Raw genomic sequence first — 14000 nt, 5'->3', positions numbered from 1 at the left:
GTGCTTGGGCCCCTGCACCCGTGTGGGAGACCTGGAAGAAGCTCCTGGCTCCTGGCTTCAGTCTGGCCCAAACCTGGCTGTTGCAGCCACTTGGGGAATGAACCAGAGGATGGGAGATCTCTCTCATTCTCTCTCTCTCTCTCTGTAGCTCTCTCAAATACATCTTAAAAAAGAAAATAATTTTTAAAAAATGCCACCTGGGACACCAGCATCCCCTATCAGAGCGCCTGGTTCAAGTCTGGACTCTGGCTCCTAACTCCAGCCTCCCGTGAACGCAGCCCTGGCAGGCAGCTGTGATGGCTCAAGTCACTGGGTTCCCGCACTCACGGGGGGCAGGGAGCAGCTCGGGGCTCCAGGCTCTCGGCCCTACCCCAGGGTCACTTCAGGCACTTGGGGAGCGAACCAGCAGGTGAGATGGGCACTCACACTCTCTTTGCCTTTCAAACAAATAAAAATAAATAAAAACAGAGAGAGATTAATGGGAGCTTCTGCCTGGGTTGTGAATGCCCTGGTCAGTGGCAGAGGCAACACGGTGTCCAGGTGTCAGGCCCAAGAGAAAAGGGGGCTGTGGCTGTAGGGGGTCAATGCCAGGGTCCTGTTCAACCAGAGGCCCTTCCGCCAAGCACAGCAGCCGCAGCTCTGCAGCCACAAGTCCCCGTCTGCTCTGGCCCTGGCCGCCCTCCTGGTCTCCTCTGCTACCTCTCTCCTCACTCACGCTTCAGGGAACCACGCCCCTCTCCCCCCATGCCTAATTCAGTCCCTTTGCACCTGCTGCTACCCCATGCCTGAACCCATGACACCTTCCTGGCTTCATTCAGGTCTGTGTGCAAATGTCACCTTGTCCTGCATGTCCCTTCACTCTGGTCCCCCCTACACACACACACGCATGCACACACACACACACACACACACACCACTCTTTCTCTTCTGCACAATTCTTGGGTTTTTATCAGCCTGATGTCTGAATGGAGCTCTGTCAGGGCACAGACTGAACTCTGTCCCAGCACCCAGGAGAGTGCTTGGTGCATGGAGGGGGCTCAGCGACACCACTGCGAGTGGCTGGCTGGCTGGGTGGAGGGAGGCACGGATAGACCGACAGATGTTTAAGAGAGACAGAGGCAAACTCCAGGCTCAGATCTGCAGCAGGAAGACAACCTGCACTGTTACAAGGCGGTAATGCAGAGGAAACACAGTGAGGTGTTTACCACCAGTTAAGGACTTTGCAGGGAGCTGGGTGGGGGGAGCATTTAGCTTAGACTCCGCTTGTGAGACCCATCCCACAGCTCAGTGCCTGGTTTTGCATCCCGGCTCCTCTGTTTCCCGTTCAGCTTCCTGCAGATGCACACCCTGGGAGGCACAAGTACTCGGCCCCTTTCGGCTCTCCTGGGAGGCCCAGATGGAGCCCCCGCGCCTTGCTTTGACTTGGTCCAGCCCTGGCTGTGGTGAGCATTTGGGGAGTGAACCAATGAACAGGAGAGCGCTCTCTTTCTCTCTGTGTTTCAAACAAAATGAAAGTAAGTAATGAAACATTTTAAAATGAAGATCTTGATTTCTGTGAGCACCTGGGCTTTAGACCAATCCAGAACACGTCCTCAAAAGCAAAAGCAATGCGATAGAAAATAGTCTGGATGGGAAGAAACTGGAGAGAAACAGTGGGGCCCAGGCCGGGGTGCGCATCACTGTCCAGGTGTGCAGGCGTTGCTGCCACCTCGCCGCGGCAGCCTTCCACGCCTTGTCCAGTATTCTGCTCACATTTCGGGACATTTCGTTGTGCCCCGTGCTTTACATTTCCAGTTACTCCTTTAGCCAACTCGTTGCACCATGTCACATAGCCACGTAAAGGGACTTAAGGGGCCAGCGCCGCGGCTCACTAGGCTAATCCTCCACCTTGCGGCGCAGGCACCCCGGGTTCTAGTCCCGGTTGGGGCGCCGGATTCTGTCCCAGTTGCCCCTCTTCCAGGCCAGCTCTCTGCTGTGGCCAGGGAGTGCAGTGGAGGATGGCCCAAGTGCTTGGGCCCTGCACCCCATGGGAGACCAGGAGAAGCACCTGGCTCCTGCCTTCGGATCAGCGCAGTGAGCCGGCCACAGTGGCCATTGGAGGGTGAACCAACGGCAAAGGAAGACCTTTCTCTCTGTCTCTCTCTCACTGTCCACTCTGCCTGTCAAAAAATAAAAATAAATAAATTAAAAAAAAAAAAAAAAAGGGACGTAAGACCCAGCAGCGCTGCCACCGCCTTCCGGTGCACCCGGCACCAGGGGCCTCGCACGCCGGCACCGCCCCGTAGTTGTGGGCGATTGTGTGCACAGACGATCCGGTGACCGGTGGCAACAAGGCCGCTCAGCATCGCCGTGGAGAGCGTGGGCCGCGGCGCGACGTCAGAAATCCTCGCAATGCCGCGCAAGATGGAGCAGCGTTCCGAGCAGTGTGGGAGTTTACAAAACCACAGAACCCCATCTTTTCGTTGCATAGGCATAAAGAAAAAGCAAGCGCAGGAGCGGGAAAGAGGAAGAAGACGGAGCCGTGCGAATGCTGAGAGAGAACACGTGCTGTGCCAGCTTCCACGCAAGTGGCGTGAGGGGCCACGCTGCTCTTTACGAAGATTCTCTACAAGTATTTTTTTTTTTAAGATTTATTTATTTTTATTTGAAAGTCACAGTTACATAGGGAGAGGAGATGCAGAGAGAGAGGTCTTCCATCCGCTGGTTCAATCCCCAATTGGCCGGAACGGCTGGAGCTGTGCTAATCTGAAGCCAGGAGCCAGGAGCTTCTTCCGGGTCTCCCACGCCAGTGCAGGGGCCCAAGGACTTGGGCCATCTTCTACTGCCTTCCCAGGCCATAGCAGAGAGCTTGATGGAAGAGGGGCAGCCGGGACTTGAACCAGCGCCCATATGGATATCAGCGCTTCAGGCCAGGGCGTTAACCCGTTGCGCCCCAGCGCTGGCCCCTCTCTACAGGTATTTTTTTTTTTAAAAGATGTATTTACTTATTTGAAAGAGTTAGAAAGAGAGAGAGAGTGAGAGAGAGTGAGAGAGAGAGAATCTTCCATCCACTTGTTCACTCAGATGGTGCCAAGGGCCACGGTTGGGCGAGGCCCAGGCCAAAGCCAGGAGGCCTGGAACTCCATCCAGGTCTCCCGTGTGGGTGCAGGGGCCCGAGCACGTGGGCCACCTGCTGCTGCTTTCTCAGGAGCATAGCAAGGAGCTGGATGGGACGCTGGCCTCAGCTTAACCCATTGCATCACAACGCAGGCCCCTGTATGTATATTTTGATGAGTTTCTGAATTTCCTGTAATGAGGATTCATTGCTTTTGTTAAAAAACAAGAAAGAAAAGGCAATAAGTAACAAAGAAAAGGAGTTAGCATTTGGGCCCTCTTAGTTTATTTTCAGCCAATTACGTCTCCTCCTCTATGTGTTTGGTTATTTTTTGTGAAATTTCTTATTTTCATAAGTTGATAAAAAAAATTGAGTGTTTCCAACCACAGCTAACACATGTCTGGGGTTTACAAATACCTCACCCAGTTTTGTTAGCCAGGACCTACGTTTGTTGGATTCCTCAGCTTCTCAAATTCATTTTCACCCACTTTGTCTTGCCTCGCTCTATTCGGAACAGACGAAAACACCCTGAATTCATTCCAATCAAATCTTTGTTTGTCCAAATTGCTCCAGCTGCCTAAATTGAACGTTCCGAAGTCAAACAAGCTCATGTTCCAATTCCAGTTCGGCCGCTCACATTTGGGCAACATGGGGCAAATCAACCTCTCCCGATGGTAAGTTCCCCTTCCGTTAGACGGGGAGAGAACCGGCAGGGTAGGTATTTTGTGAGAATGAGGAAGAAATGGCCACCTCGGCCACCCGTGAGCTGTCCACCCGGGACTGGAACTCTCTGCCGAGGGAGGGGCCTGTGTGCAGGGCGGTCGGCCCACCCTCAGTCTTCACTGCCTGCAGCCAACGGGGAGGACCACAGAGGCCTGTCTGCACACTGCACTGTGTCCTCGCCTGTCCTGCTCTCCCCTCCACGGCAAAGGATCCCCCCCCCCCCCCCCCCACACACATACACCACGTACCATCCTGTTGCCCCCTCTGCACTGGCTGGCTCAGCCTCTTTCACCCACCCCCAGGCCAGCACAGGGTCCCCACCGGAGGACTCCTTCCCTCGGGTTTCGGTCCCGGTCTCCCTCTCTGGGCCGCTGGGAAGCACAGCAGGACGGGGCATTAAATGATCAACGTTGAGGCCAGCGCCGTGGCTCAATAGGCTAATCCTCCACCTAGCGGCGCCAGCACACGGGGTTCTAGTCCCGGTTGGGGCGCCGGATTCTGTCCCGGTTGCCCCTCTTCCAGGCCAGCTCTCTGCTGTGGCCAGGGAGTGCAGTGGAGGATGGCCCAAGTGCTTGGGCCCTGCACCCCATGGGAGACCAGGAGAAGCACCTGGCTCCTGCCTTTGGATCAGCGTGGCGGCTGTTGGAGGGTGAACCAATGGCAAAAGGAAGACCTTTCTCTCCGTCTCTCTCTCTCTCACTGTCCACTCTGCCTGTCAAAAATAATAAATAAATAAATTAATTAATTAATTAAAAAAATTATCAACGTTGGTTTCCCTGGATTCTCTCAGCCTGGTCTTGAGGCCAGTAGGCACCCACACCCCCACTTGGTGTGGGTGCACCTGAGGAAGAGGGGGTCGTCACCGGGGTGGCTGCCTGGTGTCCCTAGGAAGGCAGGACCTGAGACCAGGGTTCCTTGTGCCCTGTGCAGGGCACAGAAAGCAGCACATGTGCATGGTGTCCGGGGGGGGGGGGGGGCAATCTCCATGGCAACAGTGTGGCTTGAAGCACTGGCTCACATGTAGCCTTGCCGCATAGGATTCTGGGACCGTCCGCAATCCAGAGCAGGAAGAGCCCCTAGAATGAAAGAGACTTTCTCAGCAGCTTGGCTCAATGGGACTGCCGGGTTGGACTAAATTAGCTTTAATTAGGGAAAAATACGTTTAAAAATGACATTTCTCACATCAACATCTTTGAGTCCGTGGACTGGGCTCAGACCCATTACAAATGCAGATGCCATCGCGTCCCTTTCCTACCACGGCTCCCTGTTTCCTGAAGCAGGAAGACCCCGGGGGGTTCAGTCTCCACATTTGCTCCTGGGCAGACATCACTAATCAATCATAGTATCCTCCTGGCTCTACCTGGACACAATCCCAGCATCCCCTGTAGCACTGCCACGTGGATCCAAGTTGTACTTGAGGTGAAGTCAGGTATTTTCTTTATTTGAAGACTCCCATCCCTGCCCCCCAGCCCACACACACACGTTACTGCTCCTTAGATCAGGGTACACCATCGGCGTGCACATTCACGCTCCAGGGACTGGTTTTGTTTCCCCCGAAAATACTAAACACACTTTCTGAGTGCATCTTAGAGCTGAAGCAAGGAGGCATTTGCCTTCCCCGCCTCCTGCATCTTCCTTAAAGGTCACGTGGGACCCAGCACACGTGGCCCTTCCCCCCCTCCAGTCACCTGCTAACCGCCCTGGCCTGGCTGCTCCTCGTCCCTCCCTCTCTGCCCCTCTCCCTCCCGACTTCCCACCAGATCCCCACTCACTGGTCCTTCAGCACTCGGCTTAACCATCTCCCCGAGGGAGCCCTTCCTGCCGCCCTCACGCCTCCCTGGGAGTTCATGCAAGCTTCCCTCTCCCTGCCTGGCACAGATGGGGAGGGGAGGGGGCACAGCACTGGGCTCCCCCCCCCCCAACTGTAAACCCCTAGAGGGCAGGGCTGCTGGTGCAGGGCGAGGCTCGAAGAGGAAAGAGATTGCCACAAGCCCTGGGGGAAACTGAGCCCAGCACGGCCCAGGCTCAGGGAGATGCAGGGCTCGGCGGGCTGGGCGACACCGTCCAGTGTCTGAGCTGTGGGGGTGTGGGGATCAACTTACTCATCCACAGCGGGATGCAGCTGGGTGGAGGGGGCAGGCACAGTGGCCTGACCGGAGTCGGCCCTCCTTGGGGCCAAGCCAGGAAGCTCCGTGCCCCAAGGTTGCCCAGCAGACTCCGTACTGGAACATGGGTGGTGTCCATTCTGACAGCTGCCACAGTGGCCGAGGACCAGGTGGGCTGGCCGGTCACCTGCCTGGGGTGTGGGGCCAGCCCCTCGGGCAACATCACCACAAGGGAAGGCCTGTGGCCTTTGGTCTCTGACTCTAGCTATGTTCCTAATGACACAGCGTGTCCTCAGATGACGTCACTCCTCTGGCTGGTGCACCCCTGGGACACCTCCCTCAATGGCTGCATTCTGATGTCAGTATTTCTCCTCCTCACTGGCTGCCAAGGGCCACCCACACCTGGCACTGAGCAGGTGACATTAGCAACTGGTTGCCTCTAGGTTAGCAAGTCTGAATTACTTCCCAGATATTCTAGGGTTGAACAAAAATTAAGCAAGCCAGAGACAAGTTTCTCATTATTGGAGAAAGAAGTTGTAAATGCAGACGAGGAGGAGGTTAGAATAAGCCATGTGCTGGTGGGATGGACCTGGAGCAATCAAGATGGACTCACGCCTCTTGTTTGAAAGGCAGATAGCAGAGAGAGCACTTCTAGCTGCTAGTTCACTTCCCAAATGACTGCACCAGTCAGTCTGAAGCCAGGAGCCCAGAACTCCATCTGGGTCTCCCACGTGGGTGGCAGGGACCCAAGTACTTGAGCTATCACCTGCTGCCTCCCAGAGTGTGCATTAGCAGGAAGCTGGAACCGGGAGTAGAGCCAGAACGTGGACCTAGGCACTCTGATACGGGTTGCAGATGTCGAAAGTGGCATCTTAACCACGGTGTCAAATGCCCACCTGCGTGAGCTCACACTTTTTATATATAGTGAGAGAGGGAAATACGAGTACACGGAGATGGCCAATGTGTTTTTCCTTTGTTCTGACTACTAAGAGCCGGGAAGAATGATGTCGGAGGAGCACTGAGCACCCCGACCGACCCCCAGGTGCTGGGTCCTGAGTACCAGACTCCACTCACGGGAATAAGTGCTCCTGGGAGAAATGGCTGCTTCCGGGGCAGGTGCAGGGAGGGGACAAGGTGAGCCTGGAACATTTCGTGCAAACAGATAAGCAAGGGATCTGATTACGGTGGGGACAGTTCCCAAGAAGACAGGAGCCAGTCTGCAGAGGCTCCCCTGGCGGAATCTAAAGCAATTTGTGCTTTAAAATAAACAGCCATAGTAACTGAGCGTGACTCAATAACTCAAACAGGAATCTGTGAGTCCATGACGCTGTAGATCAGTCCATCGACAAGCCGCGAGAGCGATAGGTTTGAGTGTCAGCTAATTCATAGACTAGAAAAGCCCCCTTGGCTGGCCATCACAGTAATAACCGACGGGTGCTAATCTAGTGGGTGAGAAGCTGGGGACTGAAATAGCCCCAGAGTCGCCCGGTGAGGCACGTACGCATCACACAGGGAAAACAGCTGCTTACTGTGAAGAGACTTTGACCCAGCAACCAAAGTGAACACCAGCAGCTGTGGAACAAGTGGGCAGCCTGGGGCCGGTGACAGCACGTGCTGAGGACACACCCACACTCGAAGGCGTTCCTGTCCAGAACGCATAACCTGAAACCAATCATGAGAAAACATCAGATGCGCCCAAAGGGAGGGACGTGATACGAAGTCACCGGACAGGTCTCTTCAAAATGTCTACAGCAGTGAGTAGCCTCTTGGAATGTCGGGGTTCAAGTTCCAATGCCGCTGCCAACTCCAGTGCACCTCGGGGGGCAGCAGGTGGTGCCTCATGCACTTGGGTCCCTGCCACCCACGCGGGAGGCCCAGGTGGAGCTCCCAGCTCTGGGCTTCGGTGTGGCTCAGGTCATTGCAGACGTCTGGGGAGTGAAGCAGTGGATGGAGCTCTTTGTGTCTTTCAAATTAAATAATTAAATATTTTATACGGCAAGCTCATGAGAACAAAGATGGACTGATAAATTGTTCAAATTCAAGAGATTAAAGACATGACAGTTAAACGCAACATGTAGCTGAATTAGATATTGTGCTAGGAAATATTATTTTTTCCTTTTGTTATAAAGATTTTGGGGATAGAGGCCAGTGTTGTGGCACAGCGGATAAAGCCGCCATCTGTGACACCAGCATCCCATATGGGTACCAGTTCCAGTCCTGGCTACTCCACTTCCTATCCAGTTCCCTGCTAATGGCCTGGGAAAAGCAGCAGAAGATTCAAGTGTTAAGACCCCTGCACCCATGTGGGAGACCCAGAAGAAGCTCCTGGCTTCTGGCTTCAGCCTGGCCATTGAGGCCACTTGGAGAGTGAACCAGCAGATGGAAGATTCTCTCTCTCTCTCTCTCTCTCTCTCTCTCTCTCTCTTTCTCACCTCATCCATCACCCTCCCCTCCCCAGAGCTCGTAACTCTGATTTTCAAATAAATAAATCTATTTAAAAAAGATTTTGGGGATAATTGGGAAAATTGAAATAAAGTTTAGTTTTATCACCAGGTGAATTTCCTGATTTTGATGACTTTCTTGTAGTTGCACGAGAGAATGTACTTTTGAAAATATGCATCCTATTTGCAATTTTCAAGTAGTTCCTGTACATACAGAAGGAATGGGGGTAAGCGAATGATCAATAATTGGTAAAATGTGACTATTTGGGGCAACTGGGTAGGGCCTATGGAAATGCTCTGGACTACTCCTGTAACTTTCTGTGGTTCTGAAAGTGTTTCAAAACAAAAGTTTAAAAATAAAATAAATGGGGGCCGGCGCTGTGGCACAGCAGGTAAAGTAGTGCCAGCATCCCATATGGGTGCCAGTTCAAATTCAAGATTAAAGACATGACAGTCTCGGCTGTCCACTTCTGATCCAGTTCTCTGCTGTGGCCTGGGAAAGCAGCAGAAGATGGCCCAAGTCCTTGGGCCCCTGAACCCACATGGGAGACCCAGAGGAAGCTCCTGGCTCCTGGCTTCGGATTGGCGCAGCTCCAGCAGTTGCAGCCAATTGGGGAGTGAACCAGAGGATGAAAGACCTCTCTCTTTGCCTCTCCTTCTCTCTCTGTGTAATACTTTCAAATAAATAAATAAATATTTTTTTAAGATTTATTTGCAAGTCAGAGAGAGAAGAGGCACGGAGAGAGAGAGAGAGAGAGAGAGAGAGAGAAAGAGAGAGATCGAGAGATCTTCCATCCGATGGTTCACTCTCCGGATGGCTGCAATGGCTGGAGCTGCACTGATCCAAAGCCAGGAGCCAGGAGCTTCTTCCAGGTCTCCCACACAGGTGGAGGGGTCTGTGGAATTGGGCCATCTTCTGCTTTCCCAGGCCATAGCAGAGAGCTGGATCCGAAGAGGAGCAGCCAGTTCCCGAACCGGTGGCCATATGGGATGCCAGCACTTCAAGCCAGGGCATAACCCGCTGTGCCACAGCACCGACCCCCATAAATAAATAAATCTTTTTAAAAAATAAAAAATAAGACTAAATAAATGCTAGCACTGTGGTGTAGCAGGTAAAGCTGCTGCCTGTAGTGCCGCCATCCCATATGGGTGCTGATTCAAGTCCTAGCTGCTCCACTTCTGATCCAGCTCCCTGCTAATGGCCTGGGAAAAGCAGCAGAAAATGGCCTGAGTGCTTGGGCCCCTGCACCCATGTGGGAGACCCAGAAGCTCCTGGCTCCTGGTTTCAAATCAGCCCAGCTCTGGCCATTGTGGCCATTTGGGAAGTGAACCAGCGGATGGAAGATTCTCTCTCTCTCTGCCTCTCTGTAACTCTGCCTTTCAAATAAATAAATATATAAATCTTTTTTAAAAAAAGACAGCTACACCCCATTTCGGAGTGCCTGGGTTCAAGTCCCCAGCTCCCAGTTCCAGCTTCCTGCTAACGCTCGCTTTGTGAGGCAGTGGTGTCAGCTCAAGTAGTTGGGTCCCTGCCTCCCAGGTGGGAGACCTGGATTGCATTCCCAGCTCCTGGCTTCGACAGGCCCAGCCCCAGCTGTTGCAGGCATCTGGGGAATGAACCAGTGGATGAGAGTTCTCTGCCCCTCCCTCTGTCCCAAGAAACAAAAACCTTCAGCCTGCACCCTCCTTATCATCGTCTCCGTCAGACCTCGCTGGCAAACTGGATTCTTGCTGCTGTGTGATTCCATCTGACAGCCAGAGGCTCCTGCCTGTGCTCCTCCCGGCTCAGACAGGGGTCAGGTGTGAGCTCCTCACTGTGCAGCAAGCCCTCTGTGATGTGGCTACGACCCGCTTCTCCTGGCTTCCCTCCCTGGCTCCCCCTTTGATACCGGCTTCAGGAGGGCAGGCCCCACCTTCCCACGGCCGCATTTGTAATGACTCTCACACCCACGCGGCCCTGCCCTGGTCTCATGCCCGCTCCAGGTCACAGACCCACCCCTCCCTGGGCCTGTCCAGCAGCCTGCTGCCCCACGAGAGGTCGATGGCTGGGAGCCAGCCCAGAGGGCCCAAGGTAGGGCTCAGCTCCTTGGTGTGTGTTGGGGGGGGGGAAGGACAGGGACGGCTTAGCTGGTGCCCTGGGTTCTGGCCTGGTCACTCAACTCTCCAGCCCCCTCCCCACCAAACACCTTCCCTCCATCAGCCCCGCACGTGGCTAGGATTGGAAGGATGCAGAGGAAAACAGGTCATGGGGAGGTGCCACCTGGGTTGTTTCACAGTATTCGTGACACAGCCGAGAAGAGAGCTGAAAAACAGACCAGACAAGGAGATGCCAGACTGAGGAGGCTCAAGACCAGCCCCCTCTCCAGGCCTCCGCTCCCCCGCCCCCCCGTGCTGCACCTGCCCTCCACCCCACAGGTACTGACTGGGGCTGTTAAGATGCCCAGCTGCCCAGGGAGGACTTTAGTGAGCCCTGGGGTTAGGGTTGAGCCATGCCTCAGTTCCCAGGGGAGTCGCGGGGTGCCCTGCAGGAGGAAGGGGCTGGGGTCAGGGGCTGGGTGGTGGTTGGCTCAGGTAGGCTTCGAGAGGTGCAGAGGCAAGCGCCCAGCAACTTCTCAAGAAGACTCTACCTGTCTTCCAGCTCCTGCTCAGGCTGCTTGTCTTTCCTTCGGGAGTTGTCCAAGTGGAAACTTCTAGAAGAGACACACCCCACATCCTCAGGAAGGGAAAATGGCCCTTCATGCCTCCCATCAAGAGGCTGTCCAAGCTCTGGGTCCCTTGGGCTCCCTGGAGGTGCCAAGGTGCCACATGTCCCAGCCTCAGGCCTTGCACCCACTGTCTTGTGCCCTCCGGGGCCCACGCTCAGCTTGGAGGGTACGGGCCACGGCTCCCCTGATGTACTTGGTTGGGAGGCCTGAGATTTGGAACAGATCTGTTCCCTTCTGGAAAGTTCCATCCTCTCAGCTTCTCCCTTTGGGTTGCTGGCTTTGCAGCCTCCCAGCCCTGCTGAGTCCCAGAGGAAGAAGCAAGACGTTGGCAGCAAACACAGAGAGGGGCACCTCCGTCCCCAGGTCTGGGGATGTCCCCGCTCTGCATGTCCTCTCTGCTTCCAGGCCCCATTACAATTCCCTCCAGGAAGAAGCTGTGGGAACCCCTACTGCTGCCTCCTCCCCGTCCTCCAGAAGCCCCTTGGGCAGCCCCACGCAGGTCAGCACTTGTCCCCCGGCCTTGCTTTCTGCCTTGCGTTCCGGCTCAGGGGTGGCCATGAGAACTTACTTGCCCGGGAGGTAACTCATTTATTTGCAATAACCACGCTTTTCCAGTCCTCAATCAAGGCATCTCACAAATAACTTTTGTGTCACTTTTGGGTATAAGGGGCAATTTGGGTGCCAAAATATTATTGATTGAAATAATTAAAGATTACGATTCGATTAGAATTGATAGGAGGGGCTGGAGCTGTGGTGCAGTGGGTAAAGCTGCCATCTGCAATGCCGGCATCCCATATGGGTGCAGGTTCGCGTCCTGGCTGCTCCACTTCAAATCCAGCTCCCTGCTAACGGCCTTAGAAAGCAGCAGGAGATAGCCCAAGTCCCTGCACTCACATGGGAGACCCAGAAGAAGCTCCTGGCTCCTGGCTTCTGGCTTCAGCCTGGCCCAGCCCTGGCCACTGGCGGCCATTTGGGGAATGAACCAGCAGGTGGAAGCTCTGTTTCTCTCCCCTCCCAAACTCTGCCTTTCAAATAAATAAATCTTTAAAAATAAATAATAGGAGAAGTTATGGAGGGAATGAAGCCACATGTTTAGAATTAAGGCTGTCTTAGAAAACCCAAGATACACAGTCACTGCACAAGTTGTCTGACATCCAGCCCGGGCTCTCGGCGAGTCCTTGAAGCTCCCTTGTTGCTGACATTTCCCCTGGCCTCCCCCACCCCATTCATTCCATTCAACCCCAAGCAACATACGGCATGCTTTCTGCACGAATCGGTCTTTATTGGGTATTGAAGTAACTGGATTATTGGCACAGGCTCAGTGGGGTTCAAAGCAAATGACAGAAGGAAACCTGGGCCTGCGCAGGTGGGAAGAGTCACCAGGGAGGCATCCTTCCGCACCTGTCACCTGCCAGCTGGGCCTGGCTCCGAGGATCCTGCAGCCAGGCCCGAGCCCCGCTGAGCAGGCTTCCTGAAGGTGACCAGGCTACACCTCAGGGGATCTGAAGGGGTCCCCGAGTTCCCACCCAAAGACCAACAATCCCGGTTCCCTTGGAAACTTCTCCAGCCTTTCTGTCTTTGCCACCAACAGCAGCTTGGTGACCACGGGGACCCTCCCCCCACTGCTCTCCCTCCCCTGTGCCTGCTCCCTGGAAACCTCCCCCCATCCCCAGGGGCAGGGTAAGGCCCTGCAGAGGGAGGGGAAGAGGAGAAGAGTGGGTTGTGCAGGACAGCTAAGCCCAGGAACTCCCCCTGAGGATGTGACCCCCCCACACACACCGGGCCTGGGCGGGAAGAGGGGCTTCTCAATAGGAGAGCTCCTGCTCGGGGGAGGGCTCCTCCTCTATGAGCTCCAGGTCAAATTCGTCTTCCAGAGACCCCCCGACGGGCAGGAGGCGGAACTTCTTCCCCTTCAGGGTGCAGGTGCGATGCTCGAAGTCCAGGACGGCGTTGTGGTCCTGCAGCACGTCCGTGCCGATGATGGCTTCCTCCGCGCTCGCGTTGGCCACCAGGAACTCGGCCTTCAGCTTCAGCTTGCCCAGGGACACCACCGTGTCCCACACGCCCAGGATCTTCATTTCTGCCCCGTTGGCCACCTTCACCACATTCTCAAAGGGCCGCAGGGTGTCCAAGTCGCCGTCGGTGACTTCCTCCCACAAGCTGGGGTGCACCACGGACACCTGGGCCCCGGAGTCCACCAGGAACCTCACGGGCACTTTGCCAATCTTCCCCTTGAGGTAGTAGCCCTTACCCATGCTGTTGGCGAACACGATCTCCTTGGGCCGGGGGCCGGAGGCGGCCCCGGGGCCCCCGAAGGCCTGCAGGAGGGCCTCTCGCGCAGCTCCGTAGTCCCCCTGGTCCTGGGCACCAAGTCCACTGTAGACCTCCAGGGCGTCTCCCCTGAGGGCCTCCTTCAGGAACCTGAGCTTGGTGGCATGGTCCCACTCGTTGAGGTCGCTGATGACCTCGAAGCGGTGCAGCCAGAGGCTCGGGGCTACATTGGCTCCGTCAAAAGTCTCCGGGAGGAAAGTGCGCGCCCGGCGGCCTTCCTGGCTCCTGGCTCTGCTGGCGGCCATCCCTCTGCTGCCTTCTGGAACTTCAGCGGCGACCCACGCCAGGTAGAGCAAGCCACAGAGCAGTGTGGGCGCAATCACGCTGGAGAGCAGGGCCTCTCTGAGCAGGCGGTGTGCACTCGCCCGGCGTGGGCAAGCAGGAGGACAGGGGCCCGGCTGGCTGGCTGGCTGCTGGGCGCCGAGGCAGGCACTGTGTGGCCTGCTCGCTCTGCACAGGCTTTTTGATGCCGAGCCTGGGCCCCCAGGGCTCCCCATTCTCCTTTGTTCTGGAAGCCCCACCCCTCCTGGTCCCGCCCTCCCACCAGTATCCTGCCCGACTAGCAGGATGGGTGCCTCGCCCTTCTGCATCCATCCCAGGA

The 14000-nt window shown here is 55.5% G+C and overlaps 1 protein-coding gene and 1 long non-coding RNA gene across 2 annotated transcripts; one reads left to right on the top strand and one right to left on the bottom strand.

The window, feature by feature from the left end:
* The first annotated feature begins 7412 nt into the window (after positions 1 to 7412).
* On the top strand, positions 7413 to 8480 carry LOC138848592 (uncharacterized). The gene is made up of 2 exons (XR_011386596.2): positions 7413 to 7676; positions 8052 to 8480. It is a non-coding gene; the product is annotated as an uncharacterized LOC138848592 (long non-coding RNA).
* Positions 8481 to 12329: 3849 nt separating this feature from the next.
* Positions 12330 to 13757, bottom strand: ASPRV1 (aspartic peptidase retroviral like 1). Its single transcript, XM_008254294.5, has one exon. The coding sequence runs from the start codon at positions 13642 to 13644 to the stop codon at positions 12874 to 12876; it is 771 nt and encodes a 256-aa protein (XP_008252516.2). The 5' UTR covers positions 13645 to 13757; the 3' UTR covers positions 12330 to 12873.
* Between the last annotated feature and the right edge of the window lie 243 nt (positions 13758 to 14000).

Source organism: Oryctolagus cuniculus, chromosome 2 (assembly GCF_051225735.1).
Source record: "Oryctolagus cuniculus isolate XC-2025 breed Fujian yellow rabbit chromosome 2, ASM5122573v1, whole genome shotgun sequence".
Lineage (NCBI taxonomy): Eukaryota > Metazoa > Chordata > Mammalia > Lagomorpha > Leporidae > Oryctolagus > Oryctolagus cuniculus.
Note: the sequence above shows the minus strand (reverse complement) of the source record. Positions and strands in the feature narration are given on the sequence as shown.

What these genes read in the sequence shown, in the direction of transcription:
- ASPRV1 (XM_008254294.5), bottom strand. Translation starts at nt 13,644, where the DNA reads ATGGCCGCCAGCAGAGCCAGGAGCCAGGAAGGCCGCCGGGCGCGCACT.